The following is a 25,016-nucleotide window of genomic DNA, read 5'->3' as shown; positions in this document are numbered from 1 at the left end:
CTGGCCAATCGCTGTCAGTTCCCCTATGAAGTGTGTAGAATGTTGCCTGGCCAATCGCTGTCAGTTTCCCTATGAAGTGTGTAGAATGTTGCCTGGCCAATCGCTGTCAGTTCCCCTATGAAGTGTGTAGAATGTTGCCTGGCCAATCGCTGTCAGTTTCCCTATGAAGTGTGTAGAATGTTGCCTGGCCAATCGCTGTCAGTTTCCCTATGAAGTGTGTAGAATGTTGCCTGGCCAATCGCTGTCAGTTCCCCTATGAAGTGTGTAGAATGTTGCCTGGCCAATCGCTGTCAGTTCCCCTGTGAAGTGTGTAGAATGTTGCCTGGCCAATCGCTGTCAGTTTCCCTATGAAGTGTGTAGAATGTTGCCTGGCCAATCGCTGTCAGTTTCCCTATGAAGTGTGTAGAATGTTGCCTGGCCAATCGCTGTCAGTTTCCCTGTGAAGTGTGTAGAATGTTGCCTGGCCAATCGCTGTCAGTTTCCCTATGAAGTGTGTAGAATGTTGCCTGGCCAATCGCTGTCAGTTCCCTATGAAGTGTGTAGAATGTTGCCTGGCCTATGAATAGAATGTTGCTGGCCATCGCTGTCAGTTTCCCTATGAAGTGTGTAGAATGTTGCCTGGCCAATCGCTGTCAGTTTCCCTGTGAAGTGTGTAGAATGTTGCCTGGCCAATCGCTGTCAGTTTCCCTATGAAGTGTGTAGAATGTTGCCTGGCCAATCGCTGTCAGTTTCTGTGAAGTGTGTAGAATGTTTGGCCAATCGCCCAGTTTCCCTGTGAAGTGTGTAGAATGTTGCCTGGCCAATCGCTGTCAGTTTCCCTGTGAAGTGTGTAGAATGTTGCCTGGCCAATCGCTGTCAGTTTCCCTGTGAAGTGTGTAGAATGTTGCCTGGCCAATCGCTGTCAGTTTCCCTGTGAAGTGTGTAGAATGTTGCCTGGCCAATCGCTGTCAGTTTCCCGAAGCCAGAGGGGCTTTTCCTCTGGGACACGCCACATCACACGACTGGTGTATTCAACATTAGTATTTTAAGAGTGATAAGTGCCTTCTATTTACACTTATTCATCCAACGTTAAAAGGAAACATTACTACTGTACACATTTGCATAGGATTATGATTTATTGCTGATGAAAATGATATTTCATAATCACTATTATCATAACTACTCCCCTAGACAGAATTCCCATTGGAATTACACTTTGATGGAAAAATTGCTTTGTTAGCTAATGCAACATCTGTATCCTCCAGCCGTACCCCAATGGTGTGCCTGTATGGTTATTTATGTACAGTATCTCAGTGGTCTGTCTGATCTGTCTACTGCACTGCCATGTGGTGTGGTCCTGTCCTGGCTGCTCCTGTCCTGTCTGGTCCTGTCCTGTCTGGTCCTGTCCTGTCTGGTCCTGTCCTGTCTGCTCCTGTCTGCTCCTGTCCTGTCTGGTCCTGTCCTGTCCTGTCTGGTCCTGTCCTGTCTGGTCCTGTCCTGGCTGCTCCTGTCCTGTCTGGTCCTGTCCTGTCTGGTCCTGTCCTGTCTGCTCCTGTCCTGGCTGCTCCTGTCCTGTCTGGTCCTGTCTGCTCCTGTCCTGTCTGGTCCTGTCCTGTCTGCTCCTGTCCTGTCTGGTCCTGTCCTGTCTGCTCCTGTCCTGTCTGGTCCTGTCCTGTCTGTTCCTGTCCTGTCTGCTCCTGTCCTGTCTGGTCCTGTGTGCTCCTGTCCTGTCTGGTCCTGTCTGCTCCTGTCCTGTCTGGTCCTGTCTGCTCCTGTCCTGTCTGCTCCTGTCCTGTCTGCTCCTGTCCTGTATGGTCCTGTGTGCTCCTGTCCTGTCTGGTCCTGTCCTGTCTGGTCCTGTCCTGTCTGGTCCTGTCCTGGCTGCTCCTGTCCTGTCTGGTCCTGTCCTGTCTGGTCCTGTGTGCTCCTGTCCTATCTGCTCCTGTCTGGTCCTGTCTGGTCCTGTCCTGTCGGCTCCTGTCCTGTCTGCTCCTGTCCTGTCTGGTCCTGTCTGCACCTGTCCTGTCCTGTCTTCTCCTGTCTGGTCCTGTCCTGTCTGGTCCTGTGTGCTCCTGTCCTGTCTGCTCCTGTCTGGTCCTGTCTGCTCCTGTCCTGTCTGCTCCTGTCCTGTCTGCTCCTGTCCTGTCTGCTCCTGTCCTGTCTGGTCCTGTGTGCTCCTGTCCTATCTGGTCCTGTCCTGTCTGGTCCTGTCCTGTCTGGTCCTGTCCTGTCTGCTCCTGTCCTGTCTGCTCCTGTCCTGTCTGGTCCTGTCCTGTCTGCTCCTGTCCTGTCTGCTCCTGTCCTGTCTGGTCCTGTCCTGTCTGCTCCTGTCCTGTCTGGTCCTGTCCTGTCTGCTCCTGTCCTGTCTGGTCCTGTGTGCTCCTGTCCTGTCTGGTCCTGTCTGGTCCTGTCTGGTCCTGTCCTGTCTGCTCCTGTCCTGTCTGCTCCTGTCCTGTGTGCTCCTGTTCTGTCTGGTCCTGTCCTGTCTGCTCCTGTCCTGTCTGCTCCTGTCCTGTCTGGTCCTGTCCTGTCTGCTCCTGTCCTGTCTGGTCCTGTACTGTCTGCTCCTGTCCTGTCTGCTCCTGTCCTGTCTGCTCCTGTCCTGTCTGCTCCTGTCCTGTCTGGTCCTGTCTTCTCCTGTCCTGTCTGGTCCTGTCTGGTCCTGTCTGGTCCTGTCTTCTCCTGTCCTGTCTGGTCCTGTCTGGTCCTGTCTGGTCCTGTCTTCTCCTGTCCTGTCTGCTCCTATGTGCTCATGTCCTGTCTGCTCCTATGTGCTCATGTCCTGTCTGCTCCTGTCCTGTCTGCTCCTGTCCTGTCTGGTCCTGTGTGCTCCTATCCTGTCTGGTCCTGTCCTGTCTGGTCCTCCCTCCACCTCCCTAACGTCCCCCTCTTACTCATGTCTGTGTGGGAGCCGTCCTGCAGCTGAAGACAGCCACAACCTCTCATTTCATCTACTCTCAGCATCATATTAAAATCACAAAGTCAGTCCTTGGTCTGGACCAGCTCCCTAACACACACACATTAGTTGGATGAATCTCAGAGTGAGAGAGGAGGGAGGAAGAGAGGGGGGAGAGAGAAAGGGGAAGAGGGGGGGATGGGGGGAGAGATGAAGAGGGGAGAGAGAGAGAGACAGAGAGAGAGAGACACACATAGAGAGACACGGGGAGAGACTGAAACACTGAGACACTGTCTTTCTCCCTCCTCCTCCCTCATTCCCTCCTCCATCTTCTCTCTGTGATGGAGCAGAACACAGCTCTCTCCTCCTCCCTCTTCTCCTCTCTCCTCCTCCCTCATTCCCTCCTCCATCTTCTCTCTGTGATGGAGCAGAACACAGCCCTCTCCTCCTCCCTCTCCTCCTCTCTCCTCCTCCCTCATTCCCTCCTCCATCTTCTCTCTGTGATGGAGCAGAACACAGCCCTCTCCTCCTCCCTCTCCTCCTCTCTCCTCCTCCATTCCCTCCTCCATCTTCTCTCTGTGATGGAGCAGAACACAGCCCTTCCCTCCTCCATTGCCTCCTCCATCTTCTCTCTGTGATTGAGCAGAACACAGCCCTTCCATCCTCCCTATTTCCTATTAGAGTTAATGTCACTAAATCAACATGAAGGGCCAATTCACTGCTGTGACTCTGTCACTAAAACAACATGAAGGGCCAGTTCACTGCTGTGACTCTGTCACTAAATCAACATGAAGGGCCAGTTCACTGCTGTGACTCTGTCACTAAAACAACATGAAGGGCCAATTCACTGCTGTGACTCTGTCACTAAAACAACATGAAGGGCCAATTCACTGCTGTGACTCTGTCACTAAAACAACACGAAGGGCCAATTCACTGCTGTGACTCTGTCACTAAAACAACATGAAGGGCCAATTCACTGCTGTGACTCTGTCACTAAAACAACATGAAGGGCCAATTCACTGTTGTGACTCTGTCACTAAAACAACATGAAGGGCCAGTTCACTGTTGTGACTCTGTCACTAAAACAACATGAAGGACCAATTCACTGCTGTGACTCTGTCACTAAAACAACATGAAGGGCCAATTCACTGTTGTGACTCTGTCACTAAATCAACATGAAGGGCCAATTCACTGTTGTGACTCTGTCACTAAAACAACATGAAGGGCCAATTCACTGCTGTGACTCTGTCACTAAAACAACACGAAGGGCCAATTCACTGTTGTGACTCTGTCATGAACTCATATCTTCAACACATTAGTTTAGTAGATTCAGGATATTTTCAACACATTGGTTTAGTAGATTCAGGATATCTTCAAAGCAGTCTGGTATTGTATCAACACTGCAGCCAGAATAGTGTTCTATTTGGACCCTGATGAAAAGTAGTGCACTATATAGGGCATAGGGTGCCATTTGGGCCCTGACCTATATAGTGCACTATATAGGGAATAGTGTTCTATTTGGGAGGCAGCCTATCTACTGCTCTCTCAGTTGACCACCAACTTTCTTTAGGCCAAGCAGAAAAACCCTGAGACGCCTGCTAATACAAACACTGATTGCTTCATTATTAGGGATACGCACCCCCAGGAAACCCTGCTTCTCTGAGTCCATGTCGTCTATACACGCTGATCTACCCCCCCAAACCAATATCCACGTGATGAGTTCAGTTATTTTGTGGAATCCAACCCCATCAAAGTTGCCCATCCCTGGTGTTGACCTACAGTGCCTTGCCCATCCCTGGTGTTGACCTACAGGGCCTTGCCCATCCCTGGTGTTGACCTACAGTGCCTTGCAAAAGTGTTCATCCCCCTTGGTGTTTTTACTATTTTGTTGCAATACAACCTGTAATTTAAATAGATGTTTTATTTGGATTTAATGTAATGGACAGACAAAAAATTGGTGAAGTGAACTAGAAAAAATTAACTGTTTAAAAATATATATATATATATTTAAAAAACGGAAAATTGGTGTGTGCATATGTATTCACCCCCTTTGCTAAGACGCCCCTAAACAAGATCTGGTGCAACCAATTACCTTCAGAAGTCACATCATTAGTTAAATAAAGTCCACCTGTGTGCAATCTAAGTGTCACATGACAGTAAATATACACCTGATCTGAAAGGCCCAAGAGTCTGCAACACCATTAAGCAAGGGGCACCACCAAGCAAACTGCACCATGAAGACCAAGGAGCTCTCCAAACAGGTCAGGGACAAAGTAGTGGAGAAGTACAGACCACGGTTGGGTTATGAAAAAATATCTGAAACTTTGAACATCCCACGGCGCACCGTTAAATCCATTATTTTAAAAAAATGGAAAGATTGTGTCACCACAACAAACCTGCCAAGAGAGGGCCACCTACCAAAAATCACGGAGCAGGCAAAGAGGGAATTAATCAGAGAGGCAACAAAGAGACCAAAGATAATACTGAAGGAGCTGCAAAGCTCCACAGCGGAGATTGGAATATCTGTCCATAGGATAAAAAAATAAGCTTAAAGACGAAAATAAGAAAACACGTTTGGTGTTCGCCAAAAGGCATGTGGGAGACTCCCCAGACATATGGAAGAAGGTACTGTGGTCAGGTGAGACTAAAATGTAGCTTTTTGGCCATCAAGGAAAATGCTATTTCTGGTGCAAACCCAACACCTCTCATCTCCCCGAGAACATCATCCCCACAGTGAAGCATGGTGGTGGCAGCATCATGTTGTGGGGATGTTTTTCATCGGCAGGAACTGGGAAACTGGTCAGAATTGAAGGAATGATGGATGGAGCTAAATACAGGGAAATTCTTGAGGGAAACCTGTTTCAGTCTTTCAGCGATTTGAGACTGAGACGGAGATTCACCTTCCAGCAGGACAATGACCCTAAGCATACTGCTAAAGCAACACTTGAATGGTTTAAGGGGAAACATTGGAACCCATCCAATTTGATGGAGCTGAAACAGTTTTGCCTTGACGAATGGGCAAAAATCCCAGTCAATAGATGTGCCAAACTTATAGAGACATACCCCAAGAGACTTGCAGCTGTAATTGCTGCACAAGGTGGATCTACAAAGTATTGACTTTGAGGGGGGTGAACAATTATGCACGCTCTAGTTTTCTGTTTTCTAGTGTTATTTCTTGTTTGTCCCCCCCCCAAAAAAAAATCTATTTTAATTCCAGGTTGTAAGGCAACAAAATAGGGGGAATTCCAAGGGGGGTAAATACTTCCACAAGCCTCTGTAATATGTTTCCCAGTTCACGTCCCTGATTAACTCTCTGTGTGTGTGTGTTCTCTCTGCAGCCCATTTGTGTAAGCAGCCCAAGTCTCCTCCCAATGCAGACGTGGTGGGGATGGAGCTGGCTCCGTATGGCTACACCCTGCTCTACTCCTGCCAGCCTGGCTTCATCCTGTCTGGGGGGTCAGAACACAGGGTCTGCAGGTCTGATGGAAGCTGGACCGGTAAGGTCCCCATCTGCAGAGGTAGGGAAATTAAGTCTATCTGGTTTTGTACTATGATATTGATATATGTTTCCAACACAACCTGACAGATACTGAGATACAATGTCAGTGATGAGAACATACAATAAATATCTAAATGTGACAAATAAGTCATGTAGAAAGCTGGTTATGACTGGACAGAAGTACTGTAGAAAGCTGGTTATGACTGGACAGAAGTACTGTAGAAAGCTGGTTATGACTGGACAGAAGTACTGTAGAAAGCTGGTTATGGTTGGAACAGAAGAACTGTAGAAAGCTGGTTATGGTTGGAACAGAAGTACTGTAGAAAGCTGGTTATGGCTTGGACAGAAGTACTGTAGAAAGCTGGTTATGACTGGACAGAAGTACTGTAGAAAGCTGGTTATGACTGGACAGAAGTACTGTAGAAAGCTGGTTATGGTTGGAACAGAAGTACTGTAGAAAGCTGGTTATGGCTGGAACAGAAGTACTGTAGAAAGCTGGTTATGACTGGAACAGAAGTACTGTAGAAAGCTGGTTATGGCTGGACAGAAGTACTGTAGAAAGCTGGTTATGGCTGGAACAGAAGTACTGTAGAAAGCTGGTTATGGCTGGGCAGAAGTACTGTAGAAAGCTGGTTATGACTGGAACAGAAGTACTGTAGAAAGCTGGTTATGACTGGAACAGAAGTGCTGTAGAAAGCTGGTTATGACTGGACAGAAGTACTGTAGAAAGCTGGTTGTGGCTGGACAGAAGTACTGTAGAAAGCTGGTTATGGCTGGGACAAAAGTACTGTAGAAAGCTGGTTATGGCTGGACAGAAGTACTGTAGAAAGCTGGTTATGGCTGGGACAGAAGTACTGTAGAAAGCTGGTTATGACTGGAACAGAAGTACTGTAGAAAGCTGGTTATGGCTGGAACAGAAGTACTGTAGAAAGCTGGTTATGGTTGGACAGAAGTACTGTAGAAAGCTGGTTATGGCTGGGCAGAAGTACTGTAGAAAGCTGGTTATGGCTGGGCAGAAGTACTGTAGAAAGCTGGTTATGGCTGGAACAGAAGTACTGTAGAAAGCTGGTTATGGCTGGAACAGAAATACTGTAGAAAGCTGGTTATGACTGGGACAGAAGTACTGTAGAAAGCTGGTTATGGCTGGACAGAAGTACTGTAGAAAGCTGGTTATGACTGGAACAGAAGTACTGTAGAAAGCTGGTTATGGCTGGAACAGAAGTACTGTAGAAAGCTGGTTTTTGTTGGACAGAAGTACTGTAGAAAGCTGGTTATGGCTGGGCAGAAGTACTGTAGAAAGCTGGTTATGGCTGGGCAGAAGTACTGTAGAAAGCTGGTTATGGCTGGAACAGAAATACTGTAGAAAACTGGTTATGACTGGGACAGAAGTACTGTAGAAAGCTGGTTATGGCTGGACAGAAGTACTGTAGAAAGCTGGTTATGACTGGAACAGAAGTACTGTAGAAAGCTGGTTATGGCTGGAACAGAAGTACTGTAGAAAGCTGGTTATGGTTGGACAGAAGTACTGTAGAAAGCTGGTTATGGCTGGGCAGAAGTACTGTAGAAAGCTGGTTATGGCTGGAACAGAAGTACTGTAGAAAGCTGGCTATGGTTGGAACAGAAGTACTGTAGAAAGCTGGTTATGGCTGGGACAGAAGTACTGTATAAAGCTGGTTATGGCTGGACAGAAGTACTGTATAAAGCTGGTTATGGCTGGACAGAAGTACTGTAGAAAGCTGGTTATGACTGGACAGAAGTACTGTAGAAAGCTGGTTATGACTGGAACAGAAGTGCTGTAGAAAGCTGGTTATGACTGGACAGAAGTACTGTAGAAAGCTGGTTATGGCTGGACAGAAGTACTGTAGAAAGCTGGTTATGGCTGGACAGAAGTACTGTAGAAAGCTGGCTTACTGTGAAAGCTGGTTATGACTGGACAGAAGTACTGTAGAAAGCTGGTTATGGCTGGAACAGAAGTACTGTAGAAAGCTGGTTATGACTGGAACAGAAGTACTGTAGAAAGCTGGTTATGGCTGGACAGAAGTACTGTAGAAAGCTGGTTATGGCTGGAACAGAAGTACTGTAGAAAGCTGGTTATGGCTGGAACAGAAGTACTGCTGGTTATGGCTGGACAGAAGTACTGTAGAAAGCTGGTTATGGTTGGACAGAAGTACTGTAGAAAGCTGGTTATGGCTGGGACAGAAGTACTGTAGAAAGCTGGTTATGACTGGGACAGAAGTACTGTAGAAAACTGGTTATGGCTGGAACAGAAGTACTGTAGAAAGCTGGTTATGACTGGAACAGAAGTACAGAAAGCTGGTTATGACTGGAACAGAAGTACTGTAGAAAGCTGGTTATGACTGGACAGAAGTACTGTAGAAAGCTGGTTATGGCTGGAACAGAAGTACTGTAGAAAGCTGGTTATGGCTGGGACAGAAACTGTACTGTGGAACAGAAAGCTGGTTATGGCTGGACAGAAGTACTGTAGAAAGCTGGTTATGGCTGACTGGAACAGAAGTACTGTAGAAAGCTGGTTATGGCTGGAACAGAAGTACTGTAGAAAGCTGGTTATGGTTGGACAGAAGTACTGTAGAAAGCTGGTTATGGCTGGGCAGAAGTACTGTAGAAAGCTGGTTATGGCTGGAACAGAAGTACTGTAGAAAGCTGGTTATGGCTGGAACAGAAGTACTGTAGAAAGCTGGACAGAAGTACTGTAGAAAGCTGGTTATGGCTGGAACAGAAGTACTGTAGAAAGCTGGTTATGGCTGGGACAGAAGTACTGTAGAAAGCTGGTTATGGCTGGACAGAAGTACTGTATAAAGCTGGTTATGTACTGGACAGAAGTACTGTAGAAAGCTGGTTATGACTGGACAGAAGTAGCTGGTTATACTGGAAAGCTGGTTATGACTGGAACAGATGTGCTGTAGAAAGCTGGTTATGACTGGACAGAAGTACTGTAGAAAGCTGGTTATGGCTGGAACAGAAGTACTGTAGAAAGCTGGTTATGACTGGACAGAAGTACTGTAGAAAGCTGGTTATGACTGGAACAGAAGTACTGTAGAAAGCTGGTTATGGCTGGACAGAAGTACTGTAGAAAGCTGGTTATGGCTGGAACAGAAGTACTGTAGAAAGCTGGTTATGGCTGGGCAGAAGTACTGTAGAAAGCTGGTTATGACTGGAACAGAAGTACTGTAGAAAGCTGGTTATGGCTGGACAGAAGTACTGTAGAAAGCTGGTTATGACTGGGACAGAAGTACTGTAGAAAGCTGGTTATGGCTGGACAGAAGTACTGTAGAAAGCTGGTTATGGCTGGAACAGAAGTACTGTAGAAAGCTGGTTATGACTGGGACAGAAGTATTGTAGAAAGCTGGTTATGGCTGGGACAGAAGTACTGTAGAAAGCTGGTTATGGCTGGAACAGAAGTACTGTAGAAAGCTGGTTATGACTGGAACAGAAGTACTGTAGAAAGCTGGTTATGGTTGGAACAGAAGTATTGTAGAAAGCTGGTTATGACTGGGACAGAAGTACTGTAGAAAGCTGGTTATGGCTGGACAGAAGTACTGTAGAAAGCTGGTTATGGCTGGACAGAAGTACTGTAGAAAGCTGGTTATGACTGGAACAGAATTACTGTAGAAAGGCGGTTATGACTGGAACAGACAGAAGTTATACTGGACAGAAGTACTGTAGAAAGCTGGTATGCTGGAACAGAAGTACTGTAGAAAGCTGGACTGGAACAGAAGTAAAGCTGGTTATGACTGGAACAGAAGTACTGTAGAAAGCTGGTTATGACTGGAACAGAAGTACTGTAGAAAGCTGGTTATGACTGGAACAGAAGTACTGTAGAAAGCTGGTTGTGACTGGAACAGAAGTACTGTAGAAAGCTGGTTATGACTGGAACAGAAGTACTGTAGAAAGCTGGTTATGACTGGAACAGAAGTATTGTAGAAAGCTGGTTATGACTGGGACAGAAGTACTGTAGAAAGCTGGTTATGGCTGGACAGAAGTACTGTAGAAAGCTGGTTATGACTGGAACAGAAGTACTGTAGAAAGCTGGTTATGACTGGAACAGAAGTACTGTAGAAAGGCGGTTATGACTGGAACAGAAGTACTGTAGAAAGCTGGTTATGACTGGAACAGAAGTACTGTAGAAAGCTGGTTATGACTGGAACAGAAGTAATGTAGAAAGCTGGTTATGACTGGAACAGAAGTACTGTAGAAAGCTGGTTGTGACTGGAACAGAAGTACTGTAGAAAGGCGGTTATGACTGGACAGAAGTACTGTAGATAGCTGGTTATGACTGGAACAGAAGTACTGTAGAAAGCTGGTTATGACTGGAACAGAAGTACTGTAGAAAGCTGGTTATGACTGGAACAGAAGTACTGTAGAAAGCTGGTTATGGCTGGACAGAAGTACTGTAGAAAGCTGGTTATGGCTGGAACAACAGCTGAATTCTCAGGTTGAAACAGCAGCTGGATGGTCCAGGTCACTGACATCTACCTGTTCACCTATCTGCCTATTCTCTGACCATGACTTTGATTGTTCTGTGGTGATAGACTGGTGACAGACTGTCAAATGGACTAAGCTGGTAGGACTTGGTTTTGAGAGTAGACATTGATATACATTTGATCTGAAACAACTTCAAGGTGATGGTTATGTCAGAACTGAGTGTCCAAAAACACAATGTGAAAGCTCACGCAACTTTTAAAAAGACTGGCGGTTGATCGTTTCCTTTACAAGTGGGTGGTTTTTACATTCTGTTGTTTTTGATAGTCAGTTGTTACTTCCTGCCGTCAGCAGCAATGGGAAGAATCTCTTCCTGCCGTAAACAGCACCTGGAAGAATCTCTTCCTGCCATAAACAGCACCTGAAAGAATCTCTTCCTGCCATAAACAGCACCTGGAAGAATCTCTTCCTGCCATAAACAGCACCTGGAAAGAATCTCTTCCTGCCATAAACAGCACCTGGAAGAAGCGTCTACATATTTTCTGCGGTGCCGTTGTATCTCAGTAACTCTATTCTCTGAGAGCTGATGTAAAATGTGCACCCACACACACACACACACACACACACACACACACACACAGTATGTGTCTTCCTTGCAGGCTCTGCAACATTAAGGAGAGGTACTGTGTTAGCAACAGAGTCATGAAAGTATTTATTTTTGATAACATCCCGAGGGTGTTACTGCTGTGCTCTGAAACAGCGCCGATTTGTGAGATACATAATTCTATGTTTCTTTCCAGTGGGCTCCAAACAGACGGAGAAACCTACCGCAACCTTACAGGGAACGCCAAGCCCCAACATACACGGTAAGAAGAATACAGTAAATGTACATGATAAGAAGAATACAGTACCTTTACACGATAAGAAGAATACAGTAACTTTACATGATAAGAAGAATACAGTAACTTTACATGATAAGAGTTTTACAGTCAATTTACATGGTAAGAAGAATACAGAAAATGTACATGATAAGAAGAATACAGTAACTTTACATGATAAGAAGAATACAGTAACTTTACATGGTAAGAAGAATACAGTAACTTTACATGGTAAGAAGAATACAGTAACGTTACATGATAAGAAGAATACAGTAAATTTACATGATAAGAGGAATACAGCACATTTACATGATAAGAAGAATACAGTAACTTTACATGATAAGAAGAATACAGTAACTTTACATGATAAGAAGAATACAGTAAATTTATATGGTAAGAAGAATACAGTAACTTTACATGATAAGAATTTTTACAGTCAATTTACATGGTAAGAAGAATACAGAAAATGTACATGATAAGAAGAATACAGTAACTTTACATGATAAGAAGAATACAGTAACTTTACATGATAAGAAGAATACAGTCAATTTACATGGTAAGAGGAATACAGTAACTTTACATGATAAGAAGAATACAGTAACTTACATGATAAGAAGAATACAGTAACTTTACATGATAAGAAGAATACAGTAACTTTACATGATAAGAAGAATACAGTAACTTTACATGATAAGAAGAATACAGTAAATGTACATGATAAGAAGAATACAGTAACTTTACATGATAAGAAGAATACAGTAACTTTACATGATAAGAAGAATACAGTAAATTTACAAAGGGGATTGTTCCATAGCCACTTATAGTAGTTATCCATACTGAGTGGATAAAACATGAAGAACACCTGCTCTTTCCATGACATAATAAATGGAAGGGGGAAAAAAACCACCAAATGAAATAAATCAATCCTAATGTTTTATATGGATCTATGTAATGAATGATCTGTATTGCTGAGGCCTGTAACGTCCTGTATTCCAGTCCCTGATGACGTCTTCGCCCCTCATTTCATCTGGAGAGGCTCCTATGATTATAAGAGTCAGAAACATCCGATGACTTTGACCGTCACTCGTTTTAATAGCAGCACGGGAATAGTGAACGCGACGCTAAACGACAGCAACGTGGAATTCCTGCTCTCTGGTACGTTCGTTTATCATGTCACCTTTTTCTGATTTTAGTTGTTGTTGTTGTTGTTGTTGTTGCTGTTGTTACATGCATGTTGTGGTTGTGTCTCACCGTATTCATCAGTTTACTGGCAGAAATCTAATTGGTTGAAAAGAGGTCTATTGTAATTTGTGCTGACTCCTCTCCCCCTTCCCTCTCCTCTCCTTTTCCCTCCCCTCCTCTCCTATCTCCCTCCCTTCCCTTGCCTTCCCTTCCCTCTCCCCTCCTCTCCCATCCTCTCCTCTCCTCTCCTCTAGGAGTGTATAAGAACCGCGAGGCCAGGTTAATGCTCCTGCTGTACCACATGAAAGCCCTGGCCCACAGCACGTATAGCCGGGTTACCGAGGAGACCTGGGCTATGGATGGTTTTGTAAGTACCCTGGGATACCCTAGAGTCAGGCTGTCGACTGTAGTATAACTGTGGAAGACCTTCACTGTGTTTTACTTTCTAACACAGGAGTCTCTGTTTTCACTATGGTAACGTTTACAAAAACAATTGATTCAACAAATCTGATGTTGCAAATTGTTTTTTTATTTCATCTCTCTGTGATGTATTGAACAGTTCGTATATATTGACTGTTTATATGATTCAACTCTCTGTGATGTATATTGACTGTTTATATGATTCATCTCTCTGTGATGTATTGAACAGTTCGTATATTGACTGTTTATATGATTCATCTCTCTGTGATGTATTGAACAGTTCGTATATTGACTGTTTATATGATTCATCTCTCTGTGATGTATTGAACAGTTCGTATATTGACTATGTTTATATGATTCATCTCTCTGTGATGTATTGAACAGTTCGTATATTGACTGTTTATATGATTCATCTCTCTGTGATTTACTGAACAGTTCGTATATTGACTGTTTATATGATTCATCTCTCTGTGATGTATTGAACAGTTCGTATATTGACTGTTTATATGATTCATCTCTCTGTGATTTACTGAACAGTTCGTATATTGACTGTTTATATGATTCACCTCTCTGTGATGTATTGAACAGTTCGTATATTGACTGTTTATATGATTCATCTCTCTGTGATTTACTGAACAGTTCGTATATTGACTGTGTTTATATGATTCATCTCTCTGTGATGTATTGAACAGTTCGTATATTGACTGTTTATATGATTCATCTCTCTGTGATGTATTGAACAGTTCGTATATTGACTATGTTTATATGATTCAACTCTCTGTGATGTATGGAACAGTTCGTATATTGACTGTTTATATGATTCACCTCTCTGTGATGTATGGAACAGTTCGTATATTGAATATGTTTAGTGCCTCTCTTGGCTTCCGTAACTTTGCTGCTTTGACTATATGTTAAATATCCAGAAGAACTGCCTGTCGAATTGGACTATTAACCAACTTCTCTACAGTACTGAGAACTTTAAAGACCAGAAACATGGTAGGACTGAACGGCAGACAGACAGTAACATGGTAGGACTGTGTGGCAGACAGACAGTAACATGGTAGGACTGAACGGCAGACAGACAGACAGTAACATGGTAGGACTGAACGGCAGACAGACAGACAGTAACATGGTAGGACTGAACGGCAGACAGACAGTAACATGGTAGGACTGACCAGCAGACAGACAGTAACATGGTAGGACTGCACGGCAGACAGACAGTAACATGGTAGGACTGCACGGCAGACAGACAGTAACATGGTAGTACTGAACGGCAGACAGACAGACAGTAACATGGTAGGACTGCGTGGCAGACAGACAGACAGTAACATGGTAGGACTGAACGGCAGACAGACAGTAACATGGTAGGACTGACCAGCAGACAGACAGTAACATGGTAGGACTGCACGGCAGACAGACAGTAACATGGTAGGACTGCACGGCAGACAGACAGTAACATGGTAGTACTGAACGGCAGACAGACAGACAGTAACATGGTAGGACTGCGTGGCAGACAGACAGACAGTAACATGGTAGGACTGTACGGCAGACAGACAGTAACATGGTAGGACTGAACGGCAGACAGACAGTAACATGGTAGGACTGTGTGGCAGACAGACAGTAACATGGTAGGACTGAGTGGCAGACAGACAGTAACATGGTAGGACTGTGTGGCAGACAGACAGTAACATGGTAGGACTGAACGGCAGACAGAAAGTAACATGGTAGGACTGCATGGCAGACAGACAGACAGTAACATGGTAGGACTGTGTGGCAGACAGACAGTAACATGGTAGGACTGTGTGGCAGACAGACAGTAACATGGTAGGACTGAACGGCAGACAGACAGACAGTAACATGGTAGGACTGTGTGGCAGACAGACAGTAACATGGTAGGACTGAACGGCAGACAGACAGTAACATGGTAGGACTGAATGGCAGACAGACAGACAGTAACATGGTAGTACTGAACGGCAGACAGACAGTAACATGATATGACTGAACGGCAGACAGACAGTAACATGGTAGTACTGAATGGCAGACAGACAGTAGCACGGTAGTACTGAACGGCAGACAGACAGTAACATGGTAGGACTGTACGGCAGACAGACAGTAACATGGAAGGACTGTACGGCAGACAGACAGTAACATGGTAGTACTGTGCGGCAGACAGACAGAAATATGGTAGTACTGTGCGGCAGACAGACAGTAACATGGAAGGACTGTACGGCAGACAGACAGTAACATGGTAGGACTGTGTGGCAGACAGACAGTAACATGGTAGGACTGACCGGCAGACAGACAGACAGTAACATAGTAGGACTGGACGGCAGACAGACAGTAACATGGTAGGACTGTACGGCAGATAGACAGTAACATGGTAGGCCTGCACGACAGACAGACAGACAGACAGACAGACAGTAACATGGTAGGACTGAACGGCAGACAGACAGTAACATGGTAGGACTGACCGGCAGACAGACAGTAACATGGTAGGACTGAACGGCAGACAGACAGTAACATGGTAGGACTGTACGGCAGACAGACAGAAACATGGTAGGACTGTACGGCAGACAGACAGAAACATGGTAGGACTGTGCGGCAGACAGACAGTAACATGCTAGGACTGTGTGGCAGACAGACAGTAACATGGTAGGACTGTGTAGCAGACAGACAGTAACATGGTAGGACTGAACGGCAGACAGACAGTAACATGGTAGGACTGAACGGCAGACAGACAGACAGTAACATGGTAGGACTGAACGGCAGACAGACAGTAACATGGTAGGACTGTGTGGCAGACAGACAGCAACATGGTAGGACTGTGTGGCAGACAGACAGTAACATGGTAGGACTGTACGGCAGACAGACAGTAACATGGTAGGGCTGTGTGGCAGACAGACAGTAACATGGTAGGACTGAACGGCAGACAGACAGACAGTAACATGGTAGGACTGTGTGGCAGACAGACCGCTTATAAGGAGTTATTGACAGAAGACATCAGTAACTCAGTCATTTCAACGAGATGGGTTTTACATGTCTGAACAAAGTAGAAGTTCACTGTTTTTCTTTTATCTCCTGTGAAAGGTCTCAGCTGAACCTGACGGGGGCAGTTATGTATTCCAAGGCTTCATCCAGGGGAAAGACTATGGACAGTTCGGGCTGCAGAGACTAGGTAGGTAGGATTTAGAACAAGGCTTCTGTCTGCAGGGGAAAGACTATGGACAGTTCGGGCTGCAGAGACTAGGTAGGTAGGATTTAGAACAAGGCTTCTGTCTGCAGGGGAAAGACTATGGACAGTTCGGGCTGCAGAGACTAGGTAGGTAGGATTTAGAACAAGGCTTCTGTCTGCAGGGGAAAGACTATGGACAGTCGGGCTGCAGAGACTAGGTAGGTAGGATTTAGGCTGTCTGCAGAGACTAGGTAGGTAGGATTTAGAACAAGGCTTCTGTCTGCAGGGGAAAGACTATGGACAGTTCGGGCTGCAGAGACTAGGTAGGTAGGATTTAGAACAAGGCTTCTGTCTGCAGGGGAAAGACTATGGACAGTTCGGGCTGCAGAGACTAGGTAGGTAGGATTTAGAACAAGGCTTCTGTCTGCAGGGGAAAGACTATGGACAGTTCGGGCTGCAGAGACAGGTAGGAACAGGGGAAAGACTATGGACAGTTCGGGCTGCAGAGACTAGGTAGGTAGGATTTAGAACAAGGCTTCTGTCTGCAGGGGAAAGACTATGGACAGTTCGGGCTGCAGAGACTAGGTAGGTAGGATTTAGAACAAGGCTTCTGTCTGCAGGGGAAAGACTATGGACAGTTCGGGCTGCAGAGACTAGGTAGGTAGGATTTAGAACAAGGCTTCTGTCTGCAGGGGAAAGACTATGGACAGTTCGGGCTGCAGAGACTAGGTAGGTAGGATTTAGAACAAGGCTTCTGTCTGCAGGGGAAAGACTATGGACAGTTCGGGCTGCAGAGACTAGGTAGGTAGGATTTAGAACAAGGCTTCTGTCTGCAGGGGAAAGACTATGGACAGTTCGGGCTGCAGAGACTAGGTAGGTAGGATTTAGAACAAGGCTTCTGTCTGCAGGGGAAAGACTATGGACAGTTCGGGCTGCAGAGACTAGGTAGGTAGGATTTAGAACAAGGCTTCTGTCTGCAGGGGAAAGACTATGGACAGTTCGGGCTGCAGAGACTAGGTAGGTAGGATTTAGAACAAGGCTTCTGTCTGCAGGGGAAAGACTATGGACAGTTCGGGCTGCAGAGACTAGGTAGGTAGGATTTAGAACAAGGCTTCTGTCTGCAGGGGAAAGACTATGGACAGTTCGGGCTGCAGAGACTAGGTAGGTAGGATTTAGAACAAGGCTTCTGTCTGCAGGGGAAAGACTATGGACAGTTCGGGCTGCAGAGACTAGGTAGGTAGGATTTAGAACAAGGCTTCTGTCTGCAGGGGAAAGACTATGGACAGTTCGGGCTGCAGAGACTAGGTAGGTAGGATTTAGAACAAGGCTTCTGTCTGCAGGGGAAAGACTATGGACAGTTCGGGCTGCAGAGACTAGGTAGGTAGGATTTAGAACAAGGCTTCTGTCTGCAGGGGAAAGACTATGGACAGTTCGGGCTGCAGAGACTAGGTAGGTAGGATTTAGAACAAGGCTTCTGTCTGCAGGGGAAAGACTATGGACAGTTCGGGGCTGCAGAGACTAGGTAGGTAGGATTTAGAACAAGGCTTCTGTCTGCAGGGGAAAGACTATGGACAGTTCGGGCTGCAGAGACTAGGTAGGTAGGATTTAGAACAAGGCTTCTGTCTGCAGGGGAAAGACTATGGACAGTTCGGGCTGCAGAGACTAGGTAGGTAGGATTTAGAACAAGGCTTCTGTCTGCAGGGGAAAGACTGGACAGTTCGGGGAAAGACTATGGACAGCTTTCAGGGGAAAGACTATGGACAGTTCGGGCTGCAGAGACTAGGTAGGTAGGATTTAGAACAAGGCTTCTGTCTGCAGGGGAAAGACTATGGACAGTTCGGGCTGCAGAGACTAGGTAGGTAGGATTTAGAACAAGGCTTCTGTCTGCAGGGGAAAGACTATGGACAGTTCGGGCTGCAGAGACTAGGTAGGTAGGATTTAGAACAAGGCTTCTGTCTGCAGGGGAAAGACTATGGACAGTTCGGGCTGCAGAGACTAGGTAGGTAGGATTTAGAACAAGGCTTCTGTCTGCAGGGGAAAGACTATGGACAGTTCGGGCTGCAGAGACTAGGTAGGTAGGATTTAGAACAAGGCTTCTGTCTGCAGGGGAAAGACTATGGACAGTTCGGGCTGCAGAGACTAGGTAGGTAGGATTTAGAACAAGGCTTCTGTCTGCAGGGGAAAGACTATGGACAGTTCGGGCTGCAGAGACTAGGTAGGTAGGATTTAGAACAAGGCTTCTGTCTGCAGGGGAAAGACTATGGACAGTTCGGGCTGCAGAGACTAGGTAGGTAGGATTTAGAACAAGGCTTCATACAGGGGAAAGACTATGGACAGTTCGGGCTGCAGAGACTAGGTAGGTAGGATTTAGAACAAGGCTTCTGTCTGCAGGGGAAAGACTATGGACAGTTCGGGCTGCAGAGACTAGGTAGGTAGGATTTAGAACAAGGCTTCTGTCTGCAGGGGAAAGACTATGGACAGTTCGGGCTGCAGAGACTAGGTAGGTAGGATTTAGAACAAGGCTTCATACAGGGGAAAGACTATGGACAGTTCGGGCTGCAGAGACTAGGTAGGTAGGATTTAGAACAAGGCTTCTGTCTGCAGGGGAAAGACTATGGACAGTTCGGGCTGCAGAGACTAGGTAGGTAGGATTTAGAACTACTCAATCTTATCACAACAATTACACATTTGACAATTGTAACCACCAACATTGTGTCGTCCTCCTCTTCCTGTTCCTCCTGTTCGTCCTCCTCCTCTTCCAATTCATCTTCCTCTTCCTCCCCATCTTCCTGTTCCTCCTCCTCCTCTTCCAATTCTTCCTCCTCTTCTTCTTCTTCCTCTTCTTCCTCCTCCTCTTCCTCTTCTTCTTCCTCCTCTTCCTCCTCATCCTCCTCTTTCTCCTCATCCTCCTCTTCCTCCTCTTCATCTTCTTCATCCTCTTGCCCTTCTTCCTCTTCTTCCTCCTCATCCTCTTCTTCCTGCTCCTGCTCCTGCTCCTGCTCCTGCTCCTCCTCCTCCTCTTCCTCTTCCTCTTCCTCTCCCTCTCCCTCCTCCTCCTCCTCCTGCTCCTGGATTGTTCCCCATGTAGGTATGAAGGTGAGAGAGATCAACATCACCACTGCAGGTCCTCCCCATGTCTCCAACAGCAGCTCTATGGTCATAGCCATCCTGGTACCTTTCTTTGGCCTCGTGTTGGCAGGCCTGGGATTCTATCTCTATAAACAACGGTACGTATCTTCGGTAACGGTACGTAGCTTCGGTAACGGTACGTAGCTTCGGCAACCCGATAATAATAATACACGCCACTTAGACAGAGGCTTCTCTCCCACGGCACACAGTGCAGTGAGTGTACAGGAAGCCACACAGTGCAGTGAGTGTACAGGAAGCCACACAGTGCAGTGAGTGTACAGGAAGCCACACAGTGCAGTGAGTGTACAGGAAGCCACGCTGAGCAGTGAGTGTACAGGAAGCCACACAGTGCAGTGAGTGTACAGGAAGCCACACAGTGCAGTGAGTGTACAGGAAGCCACACAGTGCAGTGAGTGTACAGGAAGCCACACAGTGCAGTGAGTGTACAGGAAGCCACACAGTGCAGTGAGTGTACAGGAAGCCACACAGTGCAGTGAGTGTACAGGAAGCCACACAGTGCAGTGAGTGTACAGGAAGCCACACAGTGCAGTGAGTGTACAGGAAGCCACACAGTGCAGTGAGTGTACAGGAAGCCACACAGTGCAGTGAGTGTACAGGAAGCCACAGAGTGCAGTGAGTGTACAGGAAGCCACACAGTGCAGTGAGTGTACAAGAAGCCACACAGTGCAGTGAGTGTACAGGAAGCCACACAGTGCAGTGAGTGTACAGGAAGCCACGCTGAGCAGTGAGTCTACAGGAAGCCACACAGTGCAGTGAGTGTACAGGAAGCCACACAGTGCAGTGAGTGTACAGGAAGCCACACAGTGCAGTGAGTGTACAGGAAGCCACACAGTGCAGTGAGTGTACAGGAAGCCACACAGTGCAGTGAGTGTACAGGAAGCCACACAGTGCAGTGAGTGTACAGGAAGCCCACACAGTGCAGTGAGTGTACAGGAAGCCACACAGTGCAGTGAGTGTACAGGAAGCCACACAGTGCAGTGAGTGTACAGGAAGCCACACAGTGCAGTGAGTGTACAGGAAGCCACACAGTGCAGTGAGTGTACAGGAAGCCACACAGGACCACGTCTTGTTAATATTGGTTTGGTTGTGTGAATAGAAGTGGAACATATTTCAAGTTTTCACCGTTTGTAGAGAAGTTCTTGACATTTGAGAAGTGGTTGATGCTTTAAAACAGAAGCTGTACAGTAGATTGATGAAGTAGTATTGTCTCATTGACAGATGTGTGTGTGTGTGTACTGTGTGTACTCTATATTGTAGGAAAACAGATCAGACCCAGTACACCGGCTGTTCAGTCCACGAGAACAACAACGGCCAGGCGACGTATGAGAACCCCATGTACGACACCAACACCAAGTCTGCGGAGGGGAAAGTGGTTCGCTTCGACCCCAACCTCAACACCGTATGCACTGTGGTTTGAAGATGTGTGTGTGTGTGCCAAAGGCACCGGGGTTTGACGATGCTTTTGCCGAACAGGAAAGCTTGTTCAGAAATGCAGCACTGGTTTGATGCTACACTGCACTGTGGTTTATTGATGCTGTCTGACGAACGGAATTTGCCCGAGAGTTCTTTTGGTTTTAAAAAAAAAATGGATGTCTTGTCTTTTATAATATCTCTTTGCAACGAGTTTCTGAAGACGGCACAGCACAGCCTCGGGAAACAGGAAGGCAAAGCACACCTTCAGGAACAACAGTTGTGTGTGTTGTGGATGATGGACGGGGTGAGTCAGCAAGCAGAATGAGACGGTCCTCTTTTTAAAATACATCTTCTCCTGATTGGTGAAGTTATTCCTACCTGCACTCTGAGAGTGTTGCTATGTGAATAATGCTGTTCCCGACATGTTGGTACACAAGAGTCGTTTACGCTCCAGTCAACGCAAACAATGGAGCGTCGTTATGGCAACAGTCAACGCAAACAATGGAGCGTCGTTAAGGCTCCAGTCAACGCAAACAATGGAGCGTTGTTAAGGCAACAGTCAACGCAAACAATGGAGCGTCGTTAAGGCTCCAGTCAACGCAAACAATGGAGCGTCGTTAAGGCAACAGTCAACGCAAACAATGGAGCGTCGTTAAGGCTCCAGTCAACGCAAACAATGGAGCGTCGTTATGGCAACAGTCAACGCAAACAATGGAGCGTCGTTAAGGCTCCAGTCAACGCAAACAATGGAGCGTCGTTATGGCAACAGTCAACGCAAACAATGGAGCGTCGTTAAGGCTCCAGTCAACGCAAACAATGGAGCGTCGTTAAGGCAACAGTCAACGCAAACAATGGAGCGTCGTTAAGGCAACCAAATGGAACCCTAGTCTTTTCCGGGTGGAAGTTATCAGACCTGGGTTCAAATATTATTCAAATTCCTTTAGCCTTTGCTCTAGTCTGCCCCAGAGGAGTGGAGGGGGGTTGTCCTTTTGCGATTATTCTATTTGGTTCAATTGCGACAAGTAAGCTCAATAAATCCCAAATACTGTCAAATATTTTAAATGATATCGATCGATTGATTTGATTTTATAGGACATATTTAAAATACATATAGAGTTGACTCATTCGTCTGATCACAACGATACAATACAAATGTATCAAATCTTACTAGAACCCAGGTCTGTCTGCTAGTTCCCCCCAGTAGTCGTAGTAGTAGTAGTATATATCCACTCTCTCTGCATGGCTCGGTTGAAATTCCTCTGGATCTGATTTAAGAACGTGTCTCAGACTTAAGGCCTCAATCAGATCAAGCATTATCCGGCGATACCAGACACCCACGTAGCGGATGTTTTAGCGATGTCGGAGGTTGGAGCTGTCAAATCGCCGAGCAGCTGCTCTCGTGATCATTGTCCTCGAAGCTACACCCCGCCCCCCTCCCCCAACTCGCGTTAGAAATTCTGACCTTGAAAGTGTAGGTTATTTTGAAAATGATTAAAAATCATCAAAAACTAATAAATAATGAGGATTTCTATCAGCCTTTATCGAGGTGTAAATTATATCTTACATTTCAGTGTTCAAACTTGTAAACAAGACTGATTTGGATATCTCTTAATGAGACTCTGTGCAGCCAATGACAAGGTGTACTGCCGGGAGCCGCTTGTGGCTTTGACAGCTCCAAAACAGTTCCACCTCCGTCACGTCAAAACATCAGCTCCGCGGATGTTGGCTAAAGCGAATCTAATTTGATCCATAAAAGTTCCTCTCAGCGTGAGTCGATCAAAGTGATCTGCTGTCTCGTTCTTTACCCACACTGTGTGATGTCAGAGAGAGAGCGAGAGAGAGACAGGGAAACCAGAAAGGCTGTTTCGTTCTTTGAATACTGTCAGTGTATGTAATATCAATGTACTGGATGCACTCAACACCAATGATACTTAAGATTGGATGTGTCATGTGTTTACCCTGACTGAGAACTGAAGGATGTATCATGTGTTTACCCTGACTGAGAACTGAAGGATGTATCATGTGTTTACCCTGACTGAGAACTGAAGGATGTATCATGTGTTTACCCTGACTGAGAACTGAAGGATGTATCATGTGTTTACCCTGACTGAGAACTGAAGGATGTATCATGTGTTTACCCTGACTGAGAACTGAAGGATGTATCATGTGACTGAGAACTGAAGGACTTACGTGTCTACCCTGACTGAGAACTGAAGGATGTATCATGTGTTTACCCTGACTGAGAACTGAAGGATGTATCATGTGTTTACCCTGACTGAGAACTGAAGGATGTATCATGTGTTTACCCTGACTGAGAACTGAAGGATGTGTCATGTGACTGAGAACTGAAGGATGTGTCATGTGTCTACCCTGACTCAGAACTTAAGGACTTATGTGTCTACCCTGACTGAGAATTTAAGGAGAAATGTTATCATCAAAGTACAGTATTTTCTTTGTGTGATGGAGAGAACATGAATTTCCTTTTTTCTGAGTTGAGTTATTTTGTTTTGGAGGAGGGGGGGAGTGGTTGAGATAGGTGTGTATCCTCTAGCCAATGAGTCTGAGAGAGTTACTACACATACTGTAGATGTTGACTGGAATAAATGGGTGCTTGTTTTTCCTGTAACAGTACAGTCACACTGGGACGTTGATGTACTGTATTTTCTGTGGGCCTTCCTCATGTTGAAGAGACGTGCTGAACGCAGCTCGTACCTCTGCATGTCTGCCAAAGAGGAGCACGTCGTCGTATTGCCTCGCTGCTGTAGATGCCTCTACCATGTCTATCTTATCTTGTCATTACACTAACATTTGGTTGTGGTTGTTGTTGTTGTTTTTTTGTACATTTATACAGTTTTGATACTTGATGGCATTCTCTTTGGCAAATGTCTTTTGTTTTATCAATATGTCATATCACAATCTCACATTTCTTATTGACAACAATGAAAAGAAATCATCTGGTCTATATTGAAACTTTTGTCTTAAAGTCGAAGACTTCAAACAAGTTTAGAATGCAATTGAGTGTACAAATTGGTAACTAGTTTAGAAGGCAATTCAGTGTACAAATCAGTAGCTAGTTTAGAATGCAATTCACTGTACAAATCAGTAGCTAGTTTCGAATGCAATTCACTGTACAAATCAGTAGCTAGTTTCGAATGCAATTCACTGTACAAATCAGTAGCTAGTTTCGAATGCAATTCACTGTATAAAGCAGAAGTACTCCTAATATAAATCAAATTCAGAGCCAATGTAGATGTATATATATATATTCAAACCTTTCATAAAGAGATATATTTTTATGCAATTAAAGCATTTGTAAGTTATTAAATATGTTGTGTACATTTTCATATGTAAATGTCATGTAAGATTTAAAAAACAAACAAAACTGTTTTGTATTTTTTTCTTTATTGCCAGTGTATAAATCGTTAATTTATATATAAAAAAAAATGTCAACTATAAAGCTTTGTCATTTGCCATTTTGTTTGTAAGGAAATGTATTGGGGTGGTGGACAAACACAGTATTTTTTGCAATTGTCTGCCAACAGATACTCTCAAAATTTGGCACCTTGATCTGTTATCTTCTCTGTTTAGTCTAGCAGTTCGCATCTGTTTAGACTAGCAGTTCGCTTCCGTTTAGTCTCGCAGTTAGCGTCTGTTTAGTCTCGCAGTTAGCGTCTGTTGAGACTAGCAGTTAGCTTCTGTTGAGACTAGCAGTTCGCTTCTGTTTAGACTAGCAGTTAGCGTCTGTTGAGACTAGCAATTAGCTTCTGTTGAGACTAGCAGTTAGCTTCTGTTTAGACTAGCAGTTAGCGTCTGTTGAGACTAGCAGTTAGCTTCTGTTTAGACTAGCAGTTAGCGTCTGTTGAGACTAGCAGTTAGCTTCTGTTTAGACTAGCAGTTTGCTTCTGTTTAGACTTGCAGTTAGCGTCTGTTGAGACTAGCAGTTAGCTTCTGTTTAGACTAGCAGTTAGCTTCTGTTTAGACTAGCAG

General features: G+C 45.4%; 1 protein-coding gene across 1 annotated transcript in view; it reads left to right on the top strand.

Moving 5' to 3' along the window:
• Positions 1-24,442, top strand: part of LOC135574921 (CUB and sushi domain-containing protein 3-like) — a 238,878-nt gene extending 214,436 nt beyond the window's left edge. The window contains exons 22-28 of the mRNA XM_065027041.1: positions 6,214-6,393; positions 11,615-11,680; positions 12,689-12,847; positions 13,129-13,241; positions 16,382-16,469; positions 19,555-19,693; positions 20,874-24,442. Of these exons, the coding sequence (XP_064883113.1) occupies positions 6,214-6,393; positions 11,615-11,680; positions 12,689-12,847; positions 13,129-13,241; positions 16,382-16,469; positions 19,555-19,693; positions 20,874-21,033 (905 nt within the window). The 3' untranslated portion in view covers positions 21,034-24,442. The remainder of the gene's footprint in view (positions 1-6,213; positions 6,394-11,614; positions 11,681-12,688; positions 12,848-13,128; positions 13,242-16,381; positions 16,470-19,554; positions 19,694-20,873) is intronic.
• The last annotated feature ends 574 nt before the right edge of the window (positions 24,443-25,016 follow it).

Source organism: Oncorhynchus nerka, linkage group LG14 (assembly GCF_034236695.1).
Source record: "Oncorhynchus nerka isolate Pitt River linkage group LG14, Oner_Uvic_2.0, whole genome shotgun sequence".
NCBI classification, from domain to species: domain Eukaryota; kingdom Metazoa; phylum Chordata; class Actinopteri; order Salmoniformes; family Salmonidae; genus Oncorhynchus; species Oncorhynchus nerka.
Note: the sequence above shows the minus strand (reverse complement) of the source record. Positions and strands in the feature narration are given on the sequence as shown.